At 40.5% G+C, this 27,713-nt stretch overlaps 2 protein-coding genes across 7 annotated transcripts in view; one reads left to right on the forward strand and one right to left on the reverse strand.

Annotated features, from left to right (window-relative positions):
* The window catches only part of RASGRP1 (RAS guanyl releasing protein 1), a 46,000-nt gene extending 38,504 nt beyond the window's left edge, over positions 1-7,496 (forward strand). The window contains exons 14-19 of one of the 4 annotated variants that reach the window (XR_012764568.1): positions 409-445; positions 1,047-1,193; positions 2,591-2,964; positions 4,407-4,934; positions 5,485-5,515; positions 6,704-7,496. Coding sequence is in view for 1 of the 4 variants with exons in the window: in XM_075426532.1 (XP_075282647.1) it covers positions 409-445; positions 1,047-1,193; positions 2,591-2,964; positions 4,407-4,541 (693 nt within the window). In the remaining 3 variants the exon portion in view is untranslated. Of the gene's footprint in view, positions 1-408; positions 446-1,046; positions 1,194-2,590; positions 2,965-4,406 lie in introns of all 4 variants that reach the window. The other 3 variants (XR_012764567.1, XR_012764566.1, XM_075426532.1) reach the window with 3 other exon arrangements.
* A 1,090-nt stretch (positions 7,497-8,586) lies between these two features.
* Positions 8,587-27,512, reverse strand: FAM98B (family with sequence similarity 98 member B). 3 transcript variants are annotated; one of them, XM_075426439.1, is made up of 8 exons: positions 27,084-27,512; positions 26,082-26,230; positions 25,116-25,250; positions 24,230-24,408; positions 16,313-16,393; positions 15,802-15,918; positions 13,306-13,473; positions 8,587-11,836 (listed from the first exon to the last, which is right to left on the reverse strand). In XM_075426439.1, exons 1-8 carry the CDS (start codon positions 27,146-27,148, stop codon positions 11,492-11,494), a joined length of 1,239 nt encoding a protein of 412 aa, XP_075282554.1. In that variant the 5' UTR covers positions 27,149-27,512; the 3' UTR covers positions 8,587-11,491. The 3 variants fall into 3 exon arrangements, with proteins under 3 accessions (XP_075282554.1, XP_009930128.2, XP_075282555.1); XM_009931826.2 differs by lacking the exon at positions 27,084-27,512 and adding an exon at positions 26,603-26,911; XM_075426440.1 differs by lacking the exon at positions 27,084-27,512 and adding an exon at positions 26,633-26,910.
* Between the last annotated feature and the right edge of the window lie 201 nt (positions 27,513-27,713).

The following is a 27,713-nucleotide window of genomic DNA, read 5'->3' on the forward strand; positions in this document are numbered from 1 at the left end:
TAGAATTGGTGTCCTGGTACAGACAGGACATGCCCCCTGCCCATGGCACAGAAAGATTTAGTAAAACTGGCTTTCCTACCAATCCCCAGTTTAGCTGTGATCAAACAAGGGTGCTGAGATGGCGTTCTCCGTCTACTCCAGTTCCACAGCTTCTCTGGGGGCTGTCAGGTCTGCTGATGTATTCATTGGAGACTAGCTCAAGGTATTTTATTTGTGATTGAGGAACACGCATAAGCTATTTTGTTTACCACCTGCTAAAGAGGTGAATAGTTCATATTTTGACCTTATGATTAAAAGAGTAGAAAAGCAAGAAAGTAGTGGAGCTTTTAGTGGATTTTTATATCTGGAGGTATCAAATGTGCAAAGAAATATATTAATACATAGTCTCCGTGTTTGTTTGAATTTCAGCTCTGGGGAGTCATTAAACAAGGATACAGGTGCAAAGGTAGAGTACTTTATACTTTGTTAATCTGTAATTGGTGGTGAATGACAAAAAACCCTGATCATCCTGAGACACATTGCTGTGTCTATGGACCTACTTAATCTGACTTCTCAGGGAGGACAAGACTGCTTCAAGAGTACTATGACAGACAGATGGTCCGGAAGAAATGCAAAGATAAAGGAACTCATAAGTGATAGCTCTAACCCTTCGCAAAACATCACTGAATTCAAAGGGTTTGGGAACAGACCCTTCTATTTCAATGGGAGCAAACACCAACACTGTGAAAACCATGGAGCACATTCACAACATGTATTTTGCAGAGTTTTCTTCCTCACACAGGTATCTGCTTTCTCTGCAACTCCTGCAGGCAGAATGCTGTTGCAGCTGAATGTTGCTATTTTTTATTTTCACAATGAAGAGTTTTAGGCATATATAGCAAAGGGATGTCATCGATCTGTTTACCAGATGTATGTTGTTATAGGTAATGCATGCAGAGAACACCAAAGACCCTTTCTTGCTTCCTGGGGAGGCAACACAGTGTGAGAGCGGATCTTAGGTGCTACAACAGAGACACTGAATCGTGTAAACTTTGTTTTGTTTACAGACTGTGGAATGAACTGTCACAAGCAATGCAAAGACCTGGTTGTGATAGAATGCAAGAGAAGATCCAAAACTTCAGTTGCAGACAGCAGCCCAACATCTGCTTTTGCTTCAAGCCTCTGCCCCGTAGGAGTCAAAGAGCAATTCCATGGTGAGATAAGATCACATAAAAAGATCCAGAGATCTAATCTTTCCTTTGCTCCTTTTTCTTCTAAAGCTGAGTTGTACAGCATCGGTTTAGGTTTTGTTAGTTAACTGCAGTGTTTTATCAACATATAAACTACAACCAGGCGTAAGTGAGCCTGTACTAAGTAATACCATTCCAGTTCTAGCCTGAATAAGTAAGGACTCCCTTTCTGGGAGATCTCTTGTCACACTACACAATATGTGGTGCATAAATTCCACAAAAACTAAGTAAATCTTCTGCCAGACTCCCATGAGGACTAGATGCCATGAACTGAACAGCGGACAGGTTCCCTTAGCTCTCTCATCTCATGACAAGCACATCTTGGTACACTCCATTTTTTACCACTGTGATCACATTAAGTGACACTACTGCACTGTTACAATTCTGACTCAGATTTCAATGTGGAGTTTATAAAGTCAGTATACTTGAGTATCTGTGTGCTAGGAAAACCAAGAGCTAATTGTGTTTATTTTTTCCACTTCAGTAGCTGACTCTACAATCCTCTTCATCTCTCCATCATTCAGAAATGAAAAATCCACACCTCTCTGTTCTCTTCTCCTTATATCAAACAAGCTGTATAAACTTGTCATATTGTGTATTACCATGCAGGCCTCCAAAGGAGGAAGTGTTGTCCTTGAATAAGACCTCAGGCTACTTTTGTTTTGTTTTTCTTTTGATCTTGATGTTCCAGTTCTCTCCATACTCACATACTTTGAATTTCTCTCCTGCTCTTTGCCTGTATCTGATGTTCTTCAAATTTACTTCTTGCCACTTTGATATCAATCTTTTGTGTTGTATGTAAGATCCATACTGCTGGATTCTGTCTCAGACTTCCTATTAGCATGCACGTCGAGCACAACGCAGCCAGTTTCTCTTGGTAACTGACCACGTGCGTCTGTGTGATTGCACCTGCAATGGCTGCAGCATTGCTTGATACCCTCCTCGTGAGATGTCCTGCTTGTAGAGAGATTAAACTGTAGCCTGTTACCCCATCACCACCCAGTGCGCCAGAATGTGGTACCTCTCAGAACTACATCCTGTCGAAGAATGAGAATTCAGGTCTAGGCTGAAGCTGTAAGCCTCATCTGTTCATCCATATTCTCATTTAATTCTCTAGACCCTGCAGCAGCTACTGGACTGACTTTGTTTTTTCCCCTGTATTTGAACACACAGTTACTGAGACGGGGCAAACAGTTGTTCCAGGAGACACAACACTGATAAACTTCCAGCGACACCTATTTTGGAGAGCAATGAATGCAAAATCAATAAAAAATAAATGTTGTTTCATTTATTAACTGTTTCTCCTGTTTCTCCTTTCCTGGGATAAGATCTTGACTCAATTTATCATATATATTCTACAGGACAAGAAGAAGGACCGTTCACATTTCCTAATGGAGAAGTAGTGGAACACAATGAAGACAGCAAGGACCGAACCATTATGCTCATGGGTTCCTCAGCTCAGAAAATCTCAGTGAGACTGAAACCAGCTGTAGTTCACAAAGGTACACAGACTAATCCCGTACTGGTGGCTGGTGATGTATCTCGGAGGCAGACAGAGAAGAAAGAACACAGGATGCCAGAAAGCCATTATCTCCAGGCAGCTCCACCATCTCCATGCCCAAGCCCAATTCTAGGCCGCAAAAAGGCCTATGTTAAATGGGAAAACAAGGACTCCAGCCAGAAAATGAAGGAGCATCATCACAGCTGTAAACCCTCATACCAGGAACTTGAGCAGGTACATACATGATGAAACAAATTCTGCTTTACGCAACAGTACCATGAAGTGGTTGGAGGATGCAGGGGAATGGCTGGGTGGGAAGGTGCCAACTTACTGCAGTGTAATTAACTGCCAGAACAATCCATGGCATCACACATTCTTAGCCACTTTAGCTCCAGCAATGCTTCACTTCAAGCATAAATTTTAGGACTAGCATAGGGCTTAGGGAATAAATTTTGAATCCCTTGTTACACTGATCCTTCTCAGTCTCAAAAGCGACAGGGAAGAATGTGAACATAATCCAGTCGCTTAGGACAGGATGCTACTCCGTAAACCAAGTAACATCGTCCTGAATTTCTTCCTGTTTTTGGTGGCCTCTGCTCCCCTACATGACGGGGTGGGGAAGGTGGGGAGCTCTGCTTTTGTTCAACTGACAGTGAAGCCCTAGGGGGTTTTTTTTTGGTAACTTCAAATCACCAAGAAATTTTGCAGTGTGAACAGGTATGATGCCTGTTGCTACATTTGCCCTGCACCAGCCCAGTTGTGGCTCACCTTACTCAGTGTTTGACAAAATAGCTATTCGTAAGACTGTGTCACCTCAGATTTGCCCCAAATTCAGGTTCGTAGAAACACCTCCTTTCCAGACAGATTAAAGAGACTATCACAGTATCAATGCGACTGGCGGATGGATCCAGATATGATTTTGAGGAACAAAGGCAGACTTATTTTCATACTTTACTCATTACTATCACTATTCTGAGATGGGCCAACATGGAAACAGTCTAACAGACCCACAGCCTGAACTTTGATTGAGCAGTATAACTTTCAAAGTATCCTTTGCTGTTGATAAAGTGAGCTCATCTTTTATGAAAGATGATTGGTTTATTAGGAAAGAGATTAAGACAATTAGCAAGAATCTTCCCGTACAGACCATTTCTCTTTCAGTCAACAATACATTCAGTATAGACAGGGATGTGAAGTGTGGATGTACTTGTAAGAACTGGTTCTTTAAAATGTCCCATTCGTGCAAGTCCCACAGTTTACACTTGCCCTTGCTCCCTCAGCAGAGTCTGACCTCAGTTACTGAACAGCAGCCAATGTTACAAATTAATGTCTTAGATTATTGTACATCAATTTCTGCAGTAGTGGAGCAGTAAAGTATGAGCCGTGTTCTTGTTTCCCCTCAGTTACTGCTGTTATGAGAGGAGCAGTGGAGGGTGGGTAAGTGCAGGTTGTGAACACAGTGACTGTCAGATGGCAGATGCTGGAAAGTTTTAAAAGTGTACAGAAAGGATAGACCAGCGACTATGGAAACATTTGAGTAAGTTACTGGTTCTGTTCCACTGAGAAGAGCTACACCAACTTACGGTTATGCCCGTCGACCTAAACATACAACCAGACAGTCCTGAAACAAATTAAAAATAAAATATCATTCTCTGTTTTGTTTTTTTTTTTTTTAGGAAATAAATATTCTAAAGGCAGATAATGAAGGTTTAAAGATCCAACTGGAACAGGCACATAAAACTATTGAATCTCTCACAATCCAGAGAAGAAACCATGTAGTTGACAACCTACAACACAGAGACTGCTTCTAGCAGACAAGAGAGGAAAACTCCTGTGGAAGAATGTAAGACTGAGGGAGAGGTTGTGATAAAGCTGCTTTCCCAAGTGAACTGGAGAGCGAATCTGAAGGATGTTAAACAGAAATATTCTCTTTGCTCAACACATTTCCATACAAAACATACACTCCCAAATGTATAAATCCATTCTTTTGACTTCTTAAAGGTAATTTAGCATTATCTGTGCAATGAAAATAGTATCTTCTGGGTTTGCTTTTAAGTGGAGTGACGTTGCCGAAGTTTGTGTTCATGATGAAGACCATGTGGATTCCCCAGTAACTTGTCTGCCAGCAGCATACCTTACTCTACAAGTGTTCTGACAAAGTAGCTCTTTGTAAGACTGTCACCTCAGATTTGGCCAAAATTCAGGTTTGTAGAAACAAATGCTTGATAAAGCTGAGTATTTAAGTAAAACCGTAGAGATATTCCATTAAGAGAAACAGTTCCTGCTCATTGTGGCTGAAACCGATTAAAATCATGAACTGTCATATTTATTTCCAAAGTTTAACAAGAATATTAAAATAAGTAGTTAAGCTAATGATATTTGATCATTTGATTCTTAGACTTGTTAAGATAAACTGACAAATTTTTTAAACCTCTTTCAGAGCTTTAGAAGTCCTGCTGCTCAAAAGCTTACCTTTGTTAAGGTAAAACAGATGAGACTATGGAATATGGCTTCCATTTTTGTGTTCTATCCCACAGCTCGGTTTAGATAACTTGTTGTCCACAGACGGTAGATACAGGACAAGGCTGAGTATTTTTCTCTCGTGTCAAAGTGGACGCCACTGTTGAGTAGAACCTTGAGGGCCATATTATGAGGGAAACTGTACAGTAGTCCCCATGCAACAGTTACTGTTTTTCAGAGCTCCTAACATCATCTGGTTCCAACCAAAGTTTCTCCATTCTCTCTCTCTCCTAGATTTCACGTGCACTTTAGGTAAAGAGTCAAGGTGAGTGGGCTCTTAGGTGTGTAAATTATGTATAGTAAAAGGTGCTAGGGAGGTAACTTACTTTTCTTAAAGCTACAAAGTGTACATATTGTTAAGAGACAATAAAACAGTCTGTCAAGTTACTGATAAATATGTCAGAATAGCCAATTTTAAAATTGCATTTGCATTCCAAGAGAATCGGTAGAAGTTGTATGACTTGCTTGCCTTTATTAAACAGGGATTTGTCACACACATGTAAACATCAGAAACTGACGACTATTTATCTACAAAGTGCACTTAATGCTCCTCTGAAGTTGTAAGTTCCAAGTCGTTTATAGATTGAAATTTAGTCAGCCTATTGCAATAGCATGTGCGCTTTGTGTTCAAAGTGGTATAAATGTACATTCCATCCACAATTTAGAGTCATTATCAAGCATAGGAATGCTTTATTTATAACAAAAGTCCATTTGAAACTACTTGCTAGTTCAGTGATTCTGAATTCTTGTTCTGAACTTGGATTGTGCTTGCATCTCCATGTATAAGTAGAAACAAATGGCAGGAAATTGTAATAGTAGTAGTAATTTTCTGTTACCTTACTGTAAATAACTGAAATGCATAGGACAAAAACCAGCAGCTGTGAAGATTGTGCAGCTTTTTTTCCTCATACACTAAACCTGAATTATTAACAATTAACACGGAATTGCACTTTGATCAATGAAGCAATCAGAATGGCTTTCAGGTCATGTCTGCAAACTTGCTTTGCCCATTTTCTGTAAGCTTCTTGATTTTGTCCTCTATTCAGGGAACTACAGCAAGGCATATTTCTAATAGGCATTGAGCAAATAAAAGTCTGTTTCTGCAACAATTAAAATAAACAAGACAAAAATTGAATATATTTTTGTGTATTTCAAAAATGCCCCAAAGAGCAGCTAAGACTCATAAATCTTGTGCTCACTTGTGGTCTAAACTCTGATTCTAGTACAATTTGTGTGTATGCATGTACTTTGTGTGTGCTGGGGGGTGGAGATCATGAACAAACTCTTATTTAAAAGGAAAATTCCCTAGCATCAGCAGCTGGTCCAAAGGCTACTGTGTTGCTAGGTCGAGTACTTAATACTCAAAATTGAGTTACGACCATAGGTTTGCACAGTCTTAAATGCTGACTTACTGATTCTGTGTTACCGTCTTGTTCCCACACACAATCCGAAGGATGCAAAAGGGATCTGTCTGCAGGAGTGCCTTACAGAACAAGTACGTGACGCTTCGCGTGTGCTGAAAACTTCCTGCTTCAGAGAAGTCAGTTGACACCTGGAGAATTCCAGAGCTCTCAAAGTACCTTCAGGTTCTCTGTTTGCCCAAAGCCCCTTACACTTCTGGGGGGAGTTTGTCCCTGACTTTTTTTTTTTTTTTTTTACAGTGGTAGTCCCTTCTTACCTCTTTTGGGACTTCCTTTTTTGCTGCATGAAAGACTAACAGCAGAAACTGACTACAGGGATACTGCTAAAACTGACAAAGCTACTCAACAGAAATCACTCACATCTGTATTAATCTTCAAGCTGCTTCATGCTAGGAAAAAAGATACCATTAAAGTGCTAAGTGCTGTTTCAAAGTCACGTTAGCAGACACTGATACTGAAATGTATTTTGTCATGGCTAATTTAAAGGAAGAGCACTCACCTTTATTCCTGCTGCAGGCTCAGCTGTGTTTCATGTACATACAGGAAGGAAGAAAAAACAAGTGCCCTGCCACCCCAACTGCTGTTTATTTTCTAAGTGTGAATTCTGATCATTTAAAGATAAAAGTAAACAGACTGAGAAATATCACAGCTAACAAGGCAGGGCTACTGTTCAGATTCAGATTAAACACAACTGCCTTTGAAGTAGCTTATATATGGTCTTGGAAATATGTTTTTGTTGCAGTAGCAATCTGTTATTTTGTTGTAACTGATCTCTATGGCAACTTGAAAAATTTGTTTTAATGCTGTTTGAGAAGATTGAAAAAGTGTACAGATTGTAAAGATTTTATATAAATTGTAAGATTTTGGTTTAATATTTATAATAGAAAAAAATATTAAAATTGCACTTTGTGCCTCTGAGTTTGCATGTCAAAGAAGTCTAAACAACCTATATCCGTCTTCCTTGACTGTCACCCGAGACACTTCTTGCAGAACTAACCTACGACCAGAGTCCCCGGTCTAGCTTCCCCTTCTGCGAGCCGCAGAACGTTGCCGGAGCAAACTCGGGAAGGTAGAGCATTGCAGATTAGTCTTTCGGTATTGCGGTGGTCGACACAGTACAGACACTGTTTTGCTCCTCACTATTCCAAGTATTACAAGGCACAATTCTTCATTAGCACAATCTCTCACTTTTGAGAATGCTGACTCTGAAAAGATTTCACAGCATGATTGCCAAGTTTAAACAAGGCGTCTCTATCTCTAGTGTCTGCTCATGCTGACTGTTACACAGGCAGCACAGTAGCACCCTCAAGGCTTCTTGTTCTTTACCTTGTAGTAAACCCCAAAATACCTTATATCTCAAATACGTTTTTATATGGGGTAATGACCATTCAGTTATCTCCCATCACCTAGGGAGGGGAAGAAGACAAGGAGTGCAGACCAACTCCTGAAAACTCAATTCCTATTTATACGGGCAAATCTGCTCTACAGTCTTGCACACACAAAAAAAGTGGTGTTTTACTTCATAATTATAGAAATTAAAAACAGAAAGCTTCAGAAGTAACTGGAGGATGTTTCCTTAGTTTACATAAAGACAAATTAATGATAATATAGACTTATGTAATTGGTTTTTTTTTACTAAGATAAAATTTAACTGAGATTCCTTAGTAATCCCAGACAATGTAATACGGATGTATTTGTGACACGTCCCGTCTGTTGAAATTTTCCTGTATTATTATCTACAGCATTCTCCATTTTGGTCAAAATATACCTGTTATTTTTCATTATCATAAGAAGTCAGATCCGTCAGTATTGCAAGTCACCAGCAGGAATTCCTCCTTACAAACACAAGAGGAACGTATGATAGTGGATCCAAACCACACTACACAAGTGATGCAAGTAACTTCAAATACAGTACTTTATTCCTCAGTGTTTACAGCTGTTAACAAGTGACTCTCTCAAATCCTGAAAAAAAACCCCAGCCTATTTTCCAATTCTTGATCAAACAAAACAATATTCAGGTAGATATTCACTCAGTGTGAACACACTCAAAAATGCTCACAAACATAAATATGAAAATCTTTTACTTACAACAGAATTTTTGAAAATATTTCTTTTCAAGACAAACATACAAAATTTGAGAAGAGGTTTAAATTGATTATTTTCATGGTGTTATTGCATCTTTTGATAAATTAAAAGCACACATCCAGACAACAGAGGACAGAAAAGGATACCTCTATGAAATGTGGTGGTGCTTACTTCAGTTTTCAGCTACTGGCTTCACATTTTGGAATTATTTAAGAAAAACTGAAGTGGCCAGATTAAAAATCAAACTCTCCAACCTATTTACATTTCCATCTTTTACATGGTCTACATAAATATGATACTGAAATAATCTGTTAGAATTACCTGTGGGCACACGGCTGGTTCACTTGCTGGTTTACTTCATTCAGAACTGCCCTGCCTGCTCCCAACGGGATAAACTGACAAGTGCGAAAGCACCAAGGCACATCCACAGTTACCACGGTTCAACTAAATCAGTGCGACTTCACAGCTGAAGACTGCTGAACTCTTTACACATAGATAAGCCATGTGATTTTCTGAGCATATTTCCTTGGTGAAGCTAAATGCTTGACTACTGTTTGGAAATTACTTGCAGCAAAAAATAACACTGGGATGAGCAAACAGAATTTTATATTAAGGCTTTGGTTGTTAAAAACTACTCTCTCCGTTCCTTTGCTGACCAAAGCTTCACTTCCCAGGCCAGCGGTCTCACTCAGTGTGTTACCAGTTTGTGAGCTATTCCAGAGCATGACACAAAACCATGTGCTCCCATGTGGCCCATGAGGGTCTCCCTGTAATGACCGCAGAGGCTGACAACAGCTTAGGCCAGAAAGGAGTGCAGAAAAAAAATGGGAAAGGAACTATATTGCTAGCAGTTGGGTGAGGTTAAGCTGTTATTTCAAGAGCTCACATCCAAGCTCACATGTTCAAGCAAGGAAAACTCCTGCCCTTTTTTGTTAGGCACCTGCTGGGACGCTAAATATGGCTAAGGCCATATCTATAACATCTCAGGCAGCATTCTCCAGCAGACTACAACCACAGAGGAAATAAACTTCAAAAGAGTCTCTCCTGTTATCTGCATTAAAATTTCAAATTAAAAGGTTGTTGAGAGCTAATTAATAAAATCTGGCACGGGCTTTTGAAAGAGATAATAATTTCTGAACAGAGCTTTACATTCATGCATAAAGCTGCCTATGAAACAAGACATGATGCACATGTTCCTGAAGGTAAAATAACATCTTCAAAGTGTATTAAATATGGACACCAATAGGAAATTTGTGCAGAAAGAACTCACAACTGTGGAACATAAAACAAAAATCAAATCCTAAAGTTCAACCCGCAGTTAAACCTAGAGCTACGTCCTCAACTGAAGTGCTTCAAGGTTCCTGTGCTATGCAATCGACAGACACACCCAGGTTTATCAGACGCGTTCCCGAATCTCTGTAGTAACATGACCCTGATAAATCCTGTCCTGAGTATGGACTTGGGCATCACTGCCCTGCTCCACCTCCTGTACTCAAGGAGTGGCCTCACAGCAGGGGAGGAGATCTAAAAGACACTGGACAACAGAAACTGTCATCTTTAACTGACAGCTCTAAATTTAATTCTTGTCTACACATATTTACAGCCATAACTGTATGAAAGCTATCTCCTCCTAGAGTAACGCTGCCTGTGAAGAAGGCAGCACCCACAGCATACCAAGACAGTTCATTTTAGGTTATCAGACCAACTGGTTGGCAGAGTAAGAGAGAGAAAAGTCACTCAGGAAGGGCAACTGCTGTATGAGATGTCTTACTAGCTGGGCAGCTGGCGATTCCTGAACACAAGAGCAGGCTGGGGAGAGACAAACAAAAGGGGAAAAAAAGAAAAAAGAAATGGTATGTTCTTTCTCAAGAAGCTCAGCTTATTCAACCTTTATGTCTCAAGCCCAATTCAGAAGGAATATATAAATGAACTCTTACCAGACATGATGGCTGCAGAAATTTCCTGCTCAATCTGATCTTAGAATATTTTTACGAAACACTAATAAAACGGAAAGCAGGTAAAATGAAAATAAGACACTGTCAAGATTCCAAATGCTTCTGAGTTTATGGCACGCACTCTGACCTTCAAATAGTCTCCGATATATTCATCGACACACAAAAAAAACGTGATTTTATTCGTTTCTGGAGAGTATTAATTCAGAATGTTGCTTCTAGGTAAACTTCTGGAACAATAAGAAACCTAATTGAATAATTTCAACCAAAGCCTTAAGGATTTTAACATTAAAATTCATTTACACATCCCACATGAAAACTAGATGAAGAGGCAAAGCCTGAAAGCAGCACCCTAGAGTATTTTAAAAGTGTTTCCATCGTCTTCTTAGGCCTATTTTGTTTTTTCTACACAGCATTCTGAAGCAGGGGAGTGGACATGCAACGTGCTATAATTAGAGAGGCCTGAACGTCAAATAATATATTTTTTGTTTGTTTAGAAAGGTTTTTATTCAGTTTTCTGAGGCTTATTTTAAATAAAATGACATATTAAAAAACATCATATGAGCAGTACGAAAAACAAGGACTTCAGTCATCACATTTCAGTATAAAAGTTCTGTTCGGTTAACTAAAAGAATTCAATGACAACATCAGTTGGTCTAGCAAAATGATTCATATGGTCGTACTTAACTCTAACCTAAACCCAAGTTAACATATCTAAATTCCTGATACCAGTAAACACCACCACTATATTTTGCCAGTTACTTTGTTAATATTTACAGTATTTTAGTATCTTCGGTATCCTCCCCCTCCTCTTCCACCATATGGATCCCCATAGCCTCCTCTGCCACCATAACCTCCCCTGCCACCATAATCTCCCCTGCCACCTTGGAAGCCACCTCCACCTCTTCCACCACCTCTGAAACCCCCACCTCCAAAACCCCCACCTCCAAAACCCCCACCACCTCCTCCTCCTCTGCCCCCCCAGTTGCCCCTTCCACCTCCACCCCCTCCTCCCCAGCCACCTCTTCCACCACCTTCTTGTCTTTTTTGCCAAGGAGGCATTTCGGGAGGAGGTGGTTCAATCTCTGTTGGTCTGCCTCCACGGTCAGGTACTCTCCCCATCAGAACCTGTATGGAAAAATAGGTCACTCTTAGTTTAAAAAAAAAAACAGTAACAATAACTTAAAGGGACACAGGGTTGCTCTCCTATGGACAAAGACACACTCCCTGCTCTGCACAGGAAATATGGTCCCCTCGGTGTGGAACTTTACAGCAGAATCCCTATTTCCTGTCCTTGTCACCGGCCACAATACAACAGAACTCTGAAAGTGATCCCATTTGCCACCTGTAAAACTGCAGCTAGCTGGCTCTTCTTATGTTTGCGAAATCTTTACGAAGAAAACCATGTGCATGTGTAGTATTACAATAAGCAATACAGATAATTCATACATAATGAAATATATATCTATTTATATATATAAATATATATTCATATAGGAAAGACTCCTTACAATGCAACTCTTCTACTTAAATTTCAAAGTTCAAGTTCAAATCTAATCAGCTGGCAAAAAACATGAGCTGACAAACTGATGTGCAACTCTAAAAGGAACACCAGCTTGCCTTAGATTACAAACTACTGACACTCAGTAGAGAGCTGGAACAGACAAAATACATAACCTCCTGCAGTAACACTTCTGAGAAAGAAAAACCAGGCATCTTTACTTCAGTGGATATTACTCAAGTGTACAAAAAAGGAGACTGTACTGGACAAAGCTACACAAAACATTAAGTTGAAGAACAAAGAGGTATCCAAGTAGGTCTTTTTGTTGTTGTTTTCATATTTCCTAAACTCTGGGTGATGAACGTTAACATAATCTGGTCAGCTCCAGACATGCCAATTAAAGTCCTCTCAAGGAAAAAAAGGTTCTCTGAGACCCTACAATAATAAAAAAAATTTCAGAGCCTTTGGGATCAAAACACATTAAAGGGCATCTTAATTAGCCACAAAACTTTAGAAAAATCTGTAAATAAAGGATTAATAAAAACAGGCTTAGTCCCTATTTGAATGGCAAAACTAACGTCATTACTTACAACCTTCAGCTTTTACCATACACAAAAAAGCAGTGCAATGTTGATTTATTGCTGTAGCCAAACCAAGTAATTTCATTTTGCAGCAAAATGACACTTTCACAGAAATGTTTGTGATTTATAATAAACTAAAGATGCCTGTTTACGAGCTGAACAATGTAATCCTGGCAACAGGTAGCCCAGGAACTGATACCAGAAAGACTTACAGGTACCCTTAACCTGAGATGCACAGTTTCACTGAACTCAAAAGGTTATTTACACACACCCACACACCCCCTTCCTTCTCATCTAGACTACCGTTTCATCCTGTTACATGACTGCGCAATAAGATAAAAAACAGAAGTTGCTGCAATGTTTACTGGAATGCTACAAACCTTCCTTTATTAAAGCACCAGGTATCTTGCAAAAAGAAATTAAAAATTAATCAAAGAGTAAAACTGCAGCACAACTTTTCATAGGTCTGTAAACTCCCATGCCCTTTTATCACACCCCAGACAGAAACAGCGTACCTTGTTGATGGCACAGACTGTATTTTCCCGTGTTGATCCGCTGCTTGTTCTTATGATCTTCGATAAATCTTCTCGAGCGGCAAGAAGGTGAGCTAACGTAATAGTTGACTTTGGAGATAACACATAGCGCTTGGGCTGATAGATTCGTGCTATGTCATCTGTTTTTACCTAAATGATAAAATCAAACACAACTTACTTGCTAGGCACAAAACACACAACACACTTACTGTAAACCTAGGTTATCTTACAAAATGTAGTGCCAGTTGCTACCAATTCTCTTCATATTGATGGAGCTATTGTACAAAAAATGCTGCTGATTATGCTTAATTGACGCTGAAAATTAGCACCGTTACAAAATAAACTCTCCTATCCACTGGGATCAAACAGATCCTCTGATGCTTTCCAACATACAAAAAGAGTAAAATTTAAGAGTCCAGACTGCTTTCTCATGAGCTTTACACAGCCATTTTTAACAGATCACTTCTAAATGTGATGAAAACAGAGCAGCTTCAAAGTAAGGTCAACCTGAGGAACAAAATTTAAAATGTATCAATGCAGCAAAACTCTTGTGCAAGCCATGAAAAAGTGAGACTGAAAAGGGGAGAAAATAAGATTTTTTCCCAAACACACTCTGATGTTTCATTTAACAAAAAAAGAAAAATACACACACTTTCTGGGAGCATCTAGAATGATCTTCAAAGGGGAAAGAAAAAAAAAAGTTGATCTTGGATAGACCAGACAACAGGTGCTGTTCCTTTATTCCTTTACATGACTGTTTTGCTAGGCAATTACTACACCATTTATGGATCGATTTCAGTCTGTAAACTCATTCCTCTTGACACTGAACAAGTTAAAAAAAAAAAACCAACAAAAAAACAACCAAAAATGCCACACCGTCAAAAGCAGAGAAAAGTATTAATAACTATTTCATGGTAGGGAAAAAAAGGCAAGATAATAAATAAATTAAAAAAGGACAATTTGCCTCTTGGCTTAAAAAAAATCTAAATTGTATCAATGCCAAAACATTTTCAATCCCCAAAACCTTCCTGGAGAAGTTATGAACAAATATTTCTACAAGAGAAAAACGGAAAAAAAGATTAAAAATTATATGTCATTTTGGATTAATGGTAACCTGGTTATTTCTGTAACTGCATATTATTTCACATAAACAGTTTTTGTAAGACAGGAAAATGAATCATCTTGCTACTCTATTATCATTAAAAAATCTCTTTATTGTTCTATCGTGAAAGTGCATTCATGTTTTTCATGTTTGAATGGAATAATATGAAGTGACTTAAAATTTTAATCTGTTTAAGTTAGTCACCAGTTAACATCAACTACATTCTAGAAGTATACTTTAAATTTGAAAATACACAATTGCATTGGTACAGCTATAAGGAAGTTATACAGGTAGGGACATCTCCTGGCTCATGTGAGCTAAATGCCCTCCTTTTCCCTTCTTTCAGCATAAAAGCATTCATAACCCCCGCCAGAAATTAAACAGCAAGCCATTCCAAAGCAGCACAGCAGCATCTAGACTCCTGTCTTCCAGTGATACTTTGTGAGCTTCATGAAACCGATTCCGTCTGCATGTGTCAACGACAAACTGTGACACCAGAATGACTTGTAACAATCCATACTTCCAGTAAGCTTTCAAAGTTTTAAGACTTTGACTTCTTACACTTTCTACACAAACCTTGCAAAAGTTGCTCTTGCAGCTCATGAGCAACAATATCTGCCTCCACACGTATATTCATCAAATGACGAACTTGTATCTTATCATCTCCCTACTCTCTTGGATAGAAACAATATGATTTTCTAGCTCAGAAATACCAGACTGTTTAAATCATGACTATTTTTTAATATACAGAGTGCTAGGAAATAGTACAAATGAAATGATGACAATTAAAATCTTAGCAGCAGAGAAAATCCAGAGGAGTGGTTTGGAATTTTTAGCCACTGGAAGGACTACAAGTAATTGTGAGCTTTTCTAATACGACCTGCTACTCCAATTGACCATCTGTGCATTCAGTAGCTTTCAATCCAACATAGGTTAGCAGTCACTGTAATCTCACTGACTTTATGGGCAGTCACTCTTTGCACCCAATCTATGTTAAGGCCCAGCGTTTGTCCTCCTCTTGCATCTGCATAAGAAATGCTGAGGTTCCCTCCTAGTGTACTTGATTGGAAGGGGTGGATATAGGAAAGAAAAAGGGGAGATGTGAACTTATTAAAGTGAGAAACCCAACAGAGGATGGTAAAATTTACAACTGTGCAGCTATAAACAGTCACAAAGGATGGACTGTGCCATCTGGTCAAACCCTTCCCCTTCCTCAATATCGAGGACTTGGATGTTACAACCTGGGATGAGAAACTGGTTGGAAAGAAGACAGCAGTAATGGAAGTGTATTTACACGGTGTGCATTTTCGTTGGAAAGACCTGGGGAATTGTAGCAGGCTCCCACCTACAGGAAGCAAAAAATACAGCAAGCTTACCTTCGCTCTATCAGACCAGCCAAAAGATTGTACTGTCACATCCAGCCTCTTCATCAACATACGCCGGCGACACTCGTACTCACTGCGAAGAGCTTCATTGATTTTTTCCAATCTTTCCTGCAATGTTACAATAAAAAATCCAAACATTCAAATCTATAAAGTTATAGAAGTCAATTTAAAGTTAACCCCATTCAGCAACTAAGACATCTATCCCCAGGTGACCACTATCAACTACATAAAATCAGTGGTGCATCTGTCTAGTGCTACAGTAGCATGTATATACAAGATATTTTTAACATTAGTAAGTGGATGAATCAACACAAAGTCTGTTTTATAACATAAATCCTGGAAGTATCTGATTAGCATTGTTAATATTTAGCAATTGAATTCCAGTGCTAATATTTAGCAACAGCACAATGACTGTACAATGGACAAAGTTAGATGAAGCTCTGTGCATTAATTTTGACCATCCTGTTAAATACAGAAAAGAAACGGAGAGTCTTTTTTTTACCACTTGGTCAGAATCCAGAGGTTTTGTTAGCAGCGATTTCCCCACATGGTTATTTTGAACTTTTGAGAGAATGTCCTTTATCTGGAACAAAACACATACTTCTTCTCAGAACACAAACAATATTTACATTTATTTCAGCACGATTTGCTGCAATCACATTATGCTACTCGTAAAATCAAATATAGCACATTTGTGTTAGCAGACTCATAAAAACAGATATGCATCTTCTGGCTTCTCATCGATTACAAAATGAAGATTTCCTGAATACTTTCATTACATGAACAACCTCTATACAAAAATATTTTATGGCACACCACTTCTCCTCGCAGTTATGATAGAACAGTATCTATATGGCAAATTTATCATGTGCATGTAGGCAGTAGGACTAGTTAAATTACTCATTTTACTTAGTAATAAGTGTTGTAACTACAACTAAGGAAATGAAACAACTGGAAGCTAAAAGTTCTGCTGCCAAACGCTAGACTTAAATACAAAAATTTGGTGATGGGTGCAAGTAAAACAGGCAAGAGATATGATATGTATGCTGTCATTCTCTCTCACTAATTTTCTTCTAATCCTGTAATTGGTTCCATTTAACATTATGTTTAAGACTTTTGCATTCAGTCCAAAACATCCTTGCTTATACTTCTTCCATTAGTTTTTGCACTCAATAATCAGGGATGTAGTATGCTCACTCTTTTTGCCTTCCAAACTCCACTGCATTCTCCTCTCCCATTACAAGAAACCTCTACCTCCTCTTCTTGAAAGAACTTCCTTTGGCACAGCTCTTCTAAAATCATTATCAGAAACACCCACCACACTTGTACATAACTTTCCGGCCAGCTGAAGTAGACTGCATGCATATTATTGTTCCTACAAGTTTTGCACACAGTCTGATGGGGAGAAGAACTACATCTTCATTTGCTTTTGTAAATAATTATGGGGAACCAAGTCAAACAAGACTAAAACTAAAATTAAATTTGCTTTTACATGTCACAAGGAAGGATTAATGTAGTGCATGATCTACAGTAAAACCTATAGCTGAGGACAGTCATTAGATACATTTGCAAGCATAAGAGTTCATGTAAGCACACAAGCATGTTCATTAAATTTATCATGAAGGTATAGTTCAAAGATCACTCTTCCAGTATTATCTTAGTTCATCTTGTCGGAGTTTTGAGCTCTACTTGTTACTGAAATGTCTTCTCCAGTGAACACTATGAAAAAAAACCTCTACAAGACAGAAATCCAGTTCTAGAGCACCTAGTTAATTGATTCACAAAGCCACTTGAAAAGGAATACTTGATAAATCAACACTCATAATTCAGAGGGTTTGTAATAATCTCCTTTTCCTTTTTTTTGCATATACCAAAGAAAGAATGTGATCTCAAATTTTGTGTGAAAACCGAGGTGTATATTTTGTTCTTTTTACATCACTTTTGCACAGCACTGTGGCAAGTTAAAAACACAATACCCCCAGATAAAGTCTGAAGTAAAAAATATTGTACTGTGACCAAATTATGGGAAAACAGTGTTTTGACTCCAGCAGAAAAGACAGCCTAGAAGTATCTGAGAAGTGGCCATCTAGCTACTGTAATATTCCGTGCTATTATACTCCATCCATATCAAAAAAGAGGCTACAGTAGGGGGCAAAGTTCAGTTTCACATACCCTGCTGAGCCCTACACTCCTCTTTCTCTGCTAATTCTTGCTTCTTCACAACCTTTGTTTTCTTTACAAAAAGCCCTCCAGGGTTCCCGATTTGTCTGTCTTCTAAATGCAGTCAACTCATTTTGATTTTAGTGAAGCATGTACATGATGCCTCTCATCATCAATCTACTTCAAAATTCAAATGCCTAAGCACAAACCATGCTTGAATTGGACAAACATTTGAAGAATCAAAAACTAAAATTAATAATCAAGAATATATTAAGATCAGCATGACAGCAAGAGATGAAGAAATCGGTCATTAGTATAGAAGAAGGAATAAACAGCTGATGGATTAAAAAAATCTGTTAGGCAAGAGGTGTCTATCCATGTACGATTAAGGTCAGAAATACAACCTCAAAGGTTCCAACGAGTTGAAAGGAAGAGTGTCTATCAAAATGAGACTGGCTGCTGGAACAAAACAACACAACAAAACCAAAACAAATCCTCAGTGTAATTTATAGCTACAGAGTGAAAGAAAATCTGGAAACCAGTGATGCTGAATACTATCTAGAGATTAGAATTATTGCAAGTTTGCAGCTGCAAGGGCAGCTAAGAGGTAAACACAACACTGGGCTCCACATACAAAAGCCAGACATCCTGCCACAAGAAGTCAATCACCATTAGAAGACCTAACCCTGCACCGCGAACTCATGATTTCCATAAACTGAAAAACGAAAGGAACTTTAGAGAGAACAATTCAGGAAGAGAATCAGTGAAAATCAGAACTAGAAGAAATAAGAGCAGCTAAATGAAACTGAGGCTGGTGACAAGTGGTGTCCCTCAGGGGTCAGTACTGGGCCCAGTCTTGTTTAACTTCTTCATCAACGACCTGGATGAAGAGTTAGAATGTACCCTCAGCAAGTTTGCTGATGACACCAAACTGGGAGGTGTGGTAGATACACCAGAAGGCTGTGCTGCCATTCAGCGTGACCTGGATAGGCTGGAAAGCTGGGCAGAGAGGAACCTGATGAGGTTCAACAAAGGCAAATGCAGGGTCCTGCACCTGGGGAGGAACAACCTCATGCACCAGTACAGGCTTGGGGTGGACCTGCTGGAGAGCAGCTCTGCGGAGAGGGACCTGGGTGTCCTGGTGGACGACAGGTTAACCATGAGCCAGCAGTGTGCCCTGGCTGCCAAGAAAGCCAATGGGATCCTGGGGTGCATCAAGAAGAGTGTGGCCAGCAGGACAAGGGAGGTTCTCCTTCCCCTCTACACTGCCCTGGTGAGGCCTCATCTAGAGTACTGTGTCCAGTTCTGGGCTCCCCAGTTCAAGAAGGATGAAGAGCTACTGGAGAGAGTCCAGCGGAGGGCTACAAGGATGGTGAGGGGACTGGAGCATCTCCACTACGAGGAGAGGTTGAGGGAGCTGGGCTTGTTCAGCCTGAAGAAGAGAAGGCTGCGAGGGGACCTTATAAATGCCTACAAATATCTGAAGGGTGGGTGTCAGGAGGATGGGGCCAAGCTCTTTTCAGTGGTGCCCAGTGACAGGACAAGGGGCAATGGGCACAAACTGAGGCACAGGAAGTTCCGTCTGAACATGAGGAAGAACTTCTTCCCTCTGAGGGTGACGGAGCACTGGAACAGGCTGCCCAGGGAGGTTGTGGAGTCTCCTTCTCTGGAGATATTCAAGACCCGCCTGGACAAGATCCTGTGCAGCCTACTGTAGGTGACCCTGCTTCGGCAGGGGGGTTGGACTAGATGACCCACAGAGGTCCCTTCCAACCCCTACTATTCTGTGATTCTGTGATTCTGTGAAACAATCCTTTACTGCCTGGGAAACTGCCCCCAAACTTCTGCAACCATTTCTTTCCAAGTTAAAGAGAATACCTATGCAATTTCATATATGACAGGTTTATTAATCAAGTAACTGTTAAGGAGGAATCTTTTCACTGATGATCTGGTCTACGTTCATTCACGTTTGTGACACACTGTAAAGTCACACCCAGATTACTGAATCTCCACCACACTGCCCCACTCCCACCAGCAGGACCCTGAGGGCACATCCTGCAACCAGAATGCTGACATAAGCTGAGATGCCTTACAGCTGCAGAACACATCCGCCAGCCTTGACTGCTGACACGGCCATGAGCACAAGAGCTTTGACATACACCTGTCTGCCAGAGGACACGAATGCAACTGATGTGAGAATCTACACTATAACCCACATTCCTAAACGCAACAGTCGCTCTAGATTAAGAAGGATAAGCAGGAGCCTAAAAAAACCACCACCAAAACCCAAAAAGAAGTCTGCATGCGTAAGTGGGAACAATACCAAAGCAGTGCCCAGATAAAAGAGCAGTGAAAACATTCAATTTGTTTTACATTTCTGTGAGTAACAGCCAAATCATCCTAAAGATCTCACACACTCAGCTGTAAAAGCAAACCAATTAATTAAAAGCTAGATAGAGACGAATGTATCTGACTATTCAACATACTGTATAATCAGTGACCTTGGTAAGTTTAAATATTTATAAAATTGCTTTGGAAATTCACACACTCTCTAAAAATAGTTTAAAAACAAATCAATTATTGGATTTGTTTGAGACAAAAATATTGACTTCAAAATCTGCTGTATAATAAAATAGTCATTCTATTGTTACCAAATAAAGCATGTTTAATATTTGAACATGACATTTCTCATCTGTTTTATAAATCTATACTCCTTTAAAAAAATGTAGCTCACATTTCACTACCATGTTGCATATATTTATTACTTACCTTTACCCCCTGTCAAAATAAAGCAGTAATTTTTATGTGTAACATCATTTGCACAGACAAACCTCATCTATGCATGCACCTCCAGGGTTTCTAAGATTTTGGAAAAAAAACTGACTTGGAGAGAGGTGTAATTTTATTAATTTAAGTTAAACTGGCAACACTTTAAGGAAGGAACGTTGTCTTAATTAGTTAGAAAGTGTACTGCATAACTGCAGAAAGATCACCTAAAATCTTCAGCACAAAATATTTTCAACCCATCCTCTGCCTCTCTTCCATTTACCTGCAGACCATTTCAATTTCAATAATTTATCTAACTTTAAAGACATTTTTGTTCGACCTTCATGTATGGTGCACAGGACAACTCTTTCAACTTTTTCATCTTGTTCCCTGCAACTACATTGATACTTAGAGTACAGGCACCACTATGTCTGTAAAATTATTAAACACTAACAGTTAAAAGCAACACACTAACTTACATATGAATTTGAGGAAGTATTCCCAAATATGTTTAAAGATATTCTTGTCATATTTCACTTAAATGTTATTTTAGCTTAGTCCTGATTTAACTTCTTCAGTAACCTTTTATAGTTTCTTTTCGTTCTCTACTCTTAGGGGACTGTTTTTCACATATTAGAAAACAAATAATGTGGGGAAAAAAACTTAGAATTCTTTGGAATAACGTCGTATTAAGAAGTCTTTCAACTAAAAGAGTATTAGAATGTCACTTTGCAGTTAGGTGTGAAATTCACACTATCTTGAATGGAAAAAAGCCAGATGTGAGCATGAGGTATGAAGCACAACACCGGCATAAACTTTTCTGAATCTCTGATCAATGTTCACTTAAAATTTATGGGGTTTTTGGTACTAAACCTCAGAACGCCTCCCAGAGTTACCCTTTGCAAACATACTTTACAAGGGAATAGCATATTAAGAAAACAACTACAAAATTACTGTTAGTTTTTCAGTGCAATAGAATAAAATAAAATACATTTAGTGGTAGGAGGCTGCAATACTGTCAATTCATCTCTCATGTTTTCTTACGTATGATGATAAGCACTACCCCAGCTTATTAAGGGAGATGAAATTTAAAAGGCACTCCCTATGAGTCTGAGCTACTATAAAACTCATAGTTTGAATAAAGAAAGCAATCCTGATTTTATACTAGTCTTTTAAATAAGCTGACAAATTATTAAAAACAATCAACGTTCTAACGTTCCATACCAAAATACAATATGTGATCTGTCCCTTTGGTAGCTTGCTGCTGCACAGCCAAACTATTCTCAGAACTACTCCCACAGATACTGACAATGCTGAAGACGCTAGACAGAGACAAAGAGTAGACATGTTGAAATGCTGCAGATATATTTGCAATTCAATAAAAATACTAGATTAGTATGTGGTTTCTATTGCAAACAATGTAGTATAATACTGAAGATGAACAGTGCAACTTTACATAGAACCTAATCAAAACAGAAGCAATATTTGGAAAAATAAATTGATCATTTCAAATGAATTTTTATGAGAATCTAAAAAAAGTGACAAATAGCATGCTGAAAAAAATGTTTAAAATGCTAACGAATTTCAGTCGGTGGTATCACCGTCCTAACGCAACTACAAATGTAGATGTCTAACTCTGTGCTGTATCAAAATAACTCTGAACCTGTCCTATATTGAAGAATGAAGGGCAAGGAAACATATAGCAGAAATTCTACAAAAATCTCCTGAGAGGTAGGAAAAAAATCCTTTTGTTTGTAAGGGATGAAACATGCAGAGAACAAATTACAGTATTAATCTGGAGTCACAGAAGATGAACAAACTATTTTTGCCACCTTTCTACACTGCTCTGAAGTGAGTGCAAGTGGTATAACCATTGCAGAACTGACAGACCTGAAAACCACTGCTAAATAGCCCAGGTAGCACTATTATAAGGGGGAAAAAAAAAAAAAAAAAAGATAAGAAAAGAAGAAGATAACAGACTTTAAAGATTCTGCTCATTTCAGCACTTATGAAACCGTAACCATTTACATGAACAGTAACATCTTACACACCAATTCAAGCCTGTGATCCTAACATAAAGGAAATCTTGGAATTTGCAAAAGGTGGCAGGTACCAGGAGTCTTACAATTCAAAGAAAACTGTCTAGACTCATTACATGTGCATGAAGGAACAGGCCCACTAGGTTTGGTCTTGCTTGTCCTGCAATGGCAGAGCTAGAGTCCTACCCCTTTAACATGGGATGAGACTAAATCTGTGCCCAAGAAGTGAAGCAAGGAAGTGAGCAAGCAAGGCTGCTGCCCACGGCTGCAGCCTACGAACCCACATGGATGTAAGTCAACACAGCTAACAACCACCGAGGGAGATCAACAGTACTAGGCAAGTTTCAATCAGCTAGTTATTAGCTGGAACTCTGACATTTTAATTCTCAGAAAACAGTGCTAGAATTGTTTTCCATTAAATATTTTTGAAAGGATGAGGAAGACTGGCTATAAAGATTTCATTAAAACTAAACACATCAAGTACAGTTAATAGTGCAGAACAGGCATTTTTACGGTCACCTGGATACTGCTTTTTATAAATGAATCTATTAAAGGTTTTGTCTTGTCACACTCGATACACAGATGTGAGATGACCACGCACGTAACAGGCCCTCCCCCCAAAACCTCTGAACGTTCAGCTGCCCGCGGGCCGATGAGGAGAAGAGGAGGAAGAGGAAGGAAAAAAGAAGCATAATGATGTAAAATTATGAAACTCAAAGACTCAGCAGCAGAGGGAGATTCATTCCATGTATCTCCCGTAATTGTTAAAGGAGATCGGTCACCCACTCTCTCCCCAAACACTAACAAATAAAGAGCAAAACTTTTAGCTGCCTGACAAGAGAAGAAATTCCATCCCAAAAGCCTATTTACATTCTGCAGTGAGGAAGTCACACGAAGGATCACATCAGTGAAGTGAGTTAGAAACGTGTGGTACGCTTTAAGTTGGCTTATTCACCAGCTATTGGTAATTCAGGCATTTTCATCCTCTTCTGCACTAAGACAATGGCACTAACATGAATACTTGCAATTAAGAAATTCATGAACTAGAAAGCAAAACTTTAAGTTTTGGATATTAAATTTAAATACATCCCAGAAATGATCACAGGTACATAAATGTGCAATCAGTTATTACCCAAAGTCTTCTGCTTGCTGCCACACATTTGAATGGGTAACAGGGAAACTATGTTACTTCAACCCATACCTTAAGTTTGCATGGCAAAGTATGCCCCACCAGGTACATCGCATCCTCAGGGAAATGCTAAAATACTTCACCTCATAACTAAACCAGTTTAACTTAAACACTAAGCTGGCTTTCAGAATAAAATCCCCGTTGCACTTGTCAGATAGGGCTTTTGTGGATTAGCCTGTTGGGCCCTTAGCTCTAATGCTTACCGAATGCTTACAGAGATAGTGGTTACAGTTTAACAATGGAGAGAACACATAAAAACCCATACCTTCTGTTCCACATTGGTTAACAAGGGAGGAATATCAGAAGATGAGGAGTTTGGCAGGCCCAGTGCATCACAAATAGCTTGCACTTCCTGATAAATTTCATTGTGCTTTTCCAAATGAGAGCCTTTCGTTTTCTTGTTGTCCAGTATCTTTAAAGCCTGAAGTTCTGTACTTAGAAATACTAGAGAGAAAAGTGTCATAATAGCAGATTTAGACACTTGAACATTTCCGCATCCACATTCTCATATACAAATACAATATATACATTTATAACACCACCATGATAAAAGGGAGACTCTTTCTCAGCTCTCTCCTGGACAGATCAGTATCAGTTTCCCACTCTTTATCTGAACTAACTCTCACCTGACTTCCTACGCTCAGTCTACACATCGTACTTAACTGCTTAACCCACTCCCGCCACCAGACCCCTAGTTCTTTGGCTACTTTCACATTATCACACTGGTTCCTGCTGCTACTTCTTTGTCCAAGTCCAGCTTAAACCCAGACTTTATTTCTCTCAGTCCTGCTTTCAGCATCTTCAAATCACGTAGCATTTTCTTTAAAGCTGCCCTGTAACCTCCCAGAAACACGGGAAGCATGGTTTCAGTTTCAGCTGAGCTGGAACCGGATCAAGAGAGGGATCAGGAGGCCTCAGTAGGCTGAACCATACTTCACAAAGAAATTTAGTTTCTAATAAAATAGTTTTCTAATAGTTTTCTACTTTCCACTTCTGCACAAGTGAGCTGATGCCTGCTCAGCTAGGTTGTAATGATTGTACGCATACACTTTAACACACATTAAGGAACTATTTAATGTAAATTGTACAATAACGATAGAGCATGCATGTAAAATACTATATTATAAATGGGAAAAATGGTTATAACTTACAGAGGAGTTTAAGACAATCATCTTTCTCTCTTAACCTGTCCTTGATGTCTCCAGATACAAGCGATGAATACGGACAAGCCATTTCTCTCAGGAAACCACTAATCTCAAGCTGGAAGCTCTCTATATCTTTATCACCTACGGGAGTAAATGCAAAGCTAATGGCTTTTTACAGAAACATCAAACTGCAATCTAATTTTCTTAACTTAGACATTTCAATAGTCCAGGCATACATTTACCCCCTACCACCCTAGTAACATTTTCTTTCTTCTTTCTTAGAAAAGTCCTACATGCAAGCAGACGAGCCTTTTAATAGCTGCAGCAATACTGTACTCGTGCTTTGATTGAGAAGGTGATGCTACAGCAGTCTTTGAATACATGAATGCAAATGAGCATCACTAGGAAGTGAACAGCTTACACCACAAAACAGTGCATCAATGTCATTAATTTTCTGATGAACAAGCTACAGGAGTCATGAGCCCATTATTGTCAATGGTTGTTTTTAGTTTAATTATTATTTTGTGAAAACATAAGCAATACAAAATATTACCCAAGTTCCAGCACTCAACAGAAAGAATCAGGTAGCGCTAATGAGCAACTCCTGTATCCACACGCAGTGCTGAATGGAACACTGCATTGGGCCAACTGAAAATACCAGGCACTGGAATTGAAACCATCAAAACATGATTACATACAACACCCACTCACAGGATGTACAAATGTATTTTTTATATTTATGTAGGTCTAAAAAAACCAAGAAGCACCTTTTTTTTTTTTTCTTTTGAAAGAACCTTCACAAGACAAGACCTTAATCCAGGAGCCACATACACGCGAATACCAGCCTCAGTTTGGCTACCTTTCAGCTATCTTCTAAACTTCAGCGGTGTAATTTCACTCTTTGCTGAACAGTATGGGTCTAAATCCACTGAACAAATACTAAATTGGTTTAATAAGTTAACATTCATATACCATCTGTTGAAGTGATGCTTTCTTCCATATTAGAAAGTGACTTTATTTGGGAACCTAACCAAACACACAGCTCAAAAAATTCTGGTGAAGACAATCCATTTTCTGCTGCTTTGTTCAGGGCTTCCTCCTCCAACAGGGGACCCGTATACCTGTACAGAGACAAACTTTAGTGATAAGAAACAAGTTTAACTTTAAAACAATTTTATTATAAGCTGTTTAGTAACTGCATTGAAAGAAATTAATCTTTGTAAGTTACTTTCGGCAAGGAACAATTCAGACTTCTTTTAAGCACACTAAAAAAGTGGCAACTTATAAACGAAATGTTTTGTCAGAAAATACGAGCAAGGCATTTTCATATATCACACGTGCATGTGAAAAAAGGGTTTCATGTCTCAAGACACGCTAAACAGACAAGAACTCCAGCATTAATTCTACTGTTTAGTCAAACAGATTTCCTTCCAACACCAACAACCCGCTGCCCTAGAGCGCTGGCAATATGATAACTGAAAATTAAATTTTACGCTGTTTCTGCTCCGTTGCACCTGAAGCACCTTTGCGGGAGGCGGGCAGGCATGGACGAAGCGGCCAGGGCCGGGCCGGACCGCGCAGCCCGGCCGGTGAGAGACCCGCAGGCCCCCGCAGAGGTGCTGCCGGGCCAGGCCCCTCTCGGGCCTGCCAGCGAGCGCTCTGGTACGACCAAACACCAGCGCCCCGAGGCCCTCCCTGCCCCAAGGGCCGCCGAGGCAGCCGCGCCTCCTTCGCCTTGCCCTCCTTAAAACCAGGGCAGGCCCGACGCCGACGCCGCGACCCCGCCGCGGGGTGAGGCAAGAGGCCCGGACCCGGCGCCCGCCGGGACGCGGGGTCCGTCCCCCCTCCGGCTCCGGACCGGCCTCCCGCCCGCCGCCAAGGGGCCCCGCCGGGCGCAGGGCCGGGCAGCGCGGCGACGGGCTCCCCTCGGCCCCTCGCCCCGCGAAGGGGGACCCGCCGCTGCTCCCCGATTACCCCAAGGCCTCCAGCGCGTCCAAGATGTCGCACTCCATCTTCGGGCCGGGCGCCAGCTCCCTCATGCCGGCGCCGGGTCTCGCCGCCGCCCGCCGCACCGCGCTGTGCCCGCCTCAAACCGGCCCTCCGCAACCTGCCCCTGCCGCTGCGTTCCGCCGCCGCCGCCGGCCCCCGCGCCGGGCGGGAGGCCCCGCGCTACCCCGCTGCGGGTTTGGCCCCGCACCGCTGCCCGCCGCAGTCGCGTCACCGGTCACCGACCCCCCCCGCCGAGAGGGACCGGCCGCCCGGTGACACGCAGGGCCGGGAGAGGGCACGGCCGCCCGTTGGGCCTGCGGCGGTGGCCGGTGCCTGGGGAGCCCGCCCTGCGGCTGGCGGGCCCTGGCGGCCTGCCCCGCGCCTCCTGGGGAGGCGGTGAGAAGAGCGGGGTGTTAGGCCTGCACCTCCGCGGTGCTGCCGGGAGCTCTCGGAGTGTCGAACCGTGACATTCTGCCCGAGGCGGTGCCGCCCCCCGGGTCTGGCTGAGCTTGAAATCCGGGCTGCCCGGGGCGTTTTCCATCGGCTCTGGAGGGAAGCGGGGATGGACGGGTTGTGTTGTGCTGGTGGACAGGACGGTACCGGCTGCCCCTGCCC

The sequence above is a fragment of the Opisthocomus hoazin genome, chromosome 7, assembly GCF_030867145.1.
Source record: "Opisthocomus hoazin isolate bOpiHoa1 chromosome 7, bOpiHoa1.hap1, whole genome shotgun sequence".
Lineage (NCBI taxonomy): Eukaryota > Metazoa > Chordata > Aves > Opisthocomiformes > Opisthocomidae > Opisthocomus > Opisthocomus hoazin.

Coding starts and splice junctions, on each gene's coding strand:
- FAM98B (XM_075426439.1), bottom strand. CDS start 27,148: ATGAGGGAGCTGGCGCCCGGCCCGAAGATGGAGTGCGACATCTTGGAC. Junction 24,409..25,115: donor TGATTGTCTTAAACTCCTCT/GTAAGTTATAAC, acceptor TTTTCTCTCTAG/TATTTCTAAGTACAGAACTT. Junction 13,474..15,801: donor GCTGGTCTGATAGAGCGAAG/GTAAGCTTGCTG, acceptor TTTATCATTTAG/GTAAAAACAGATGACATAGC.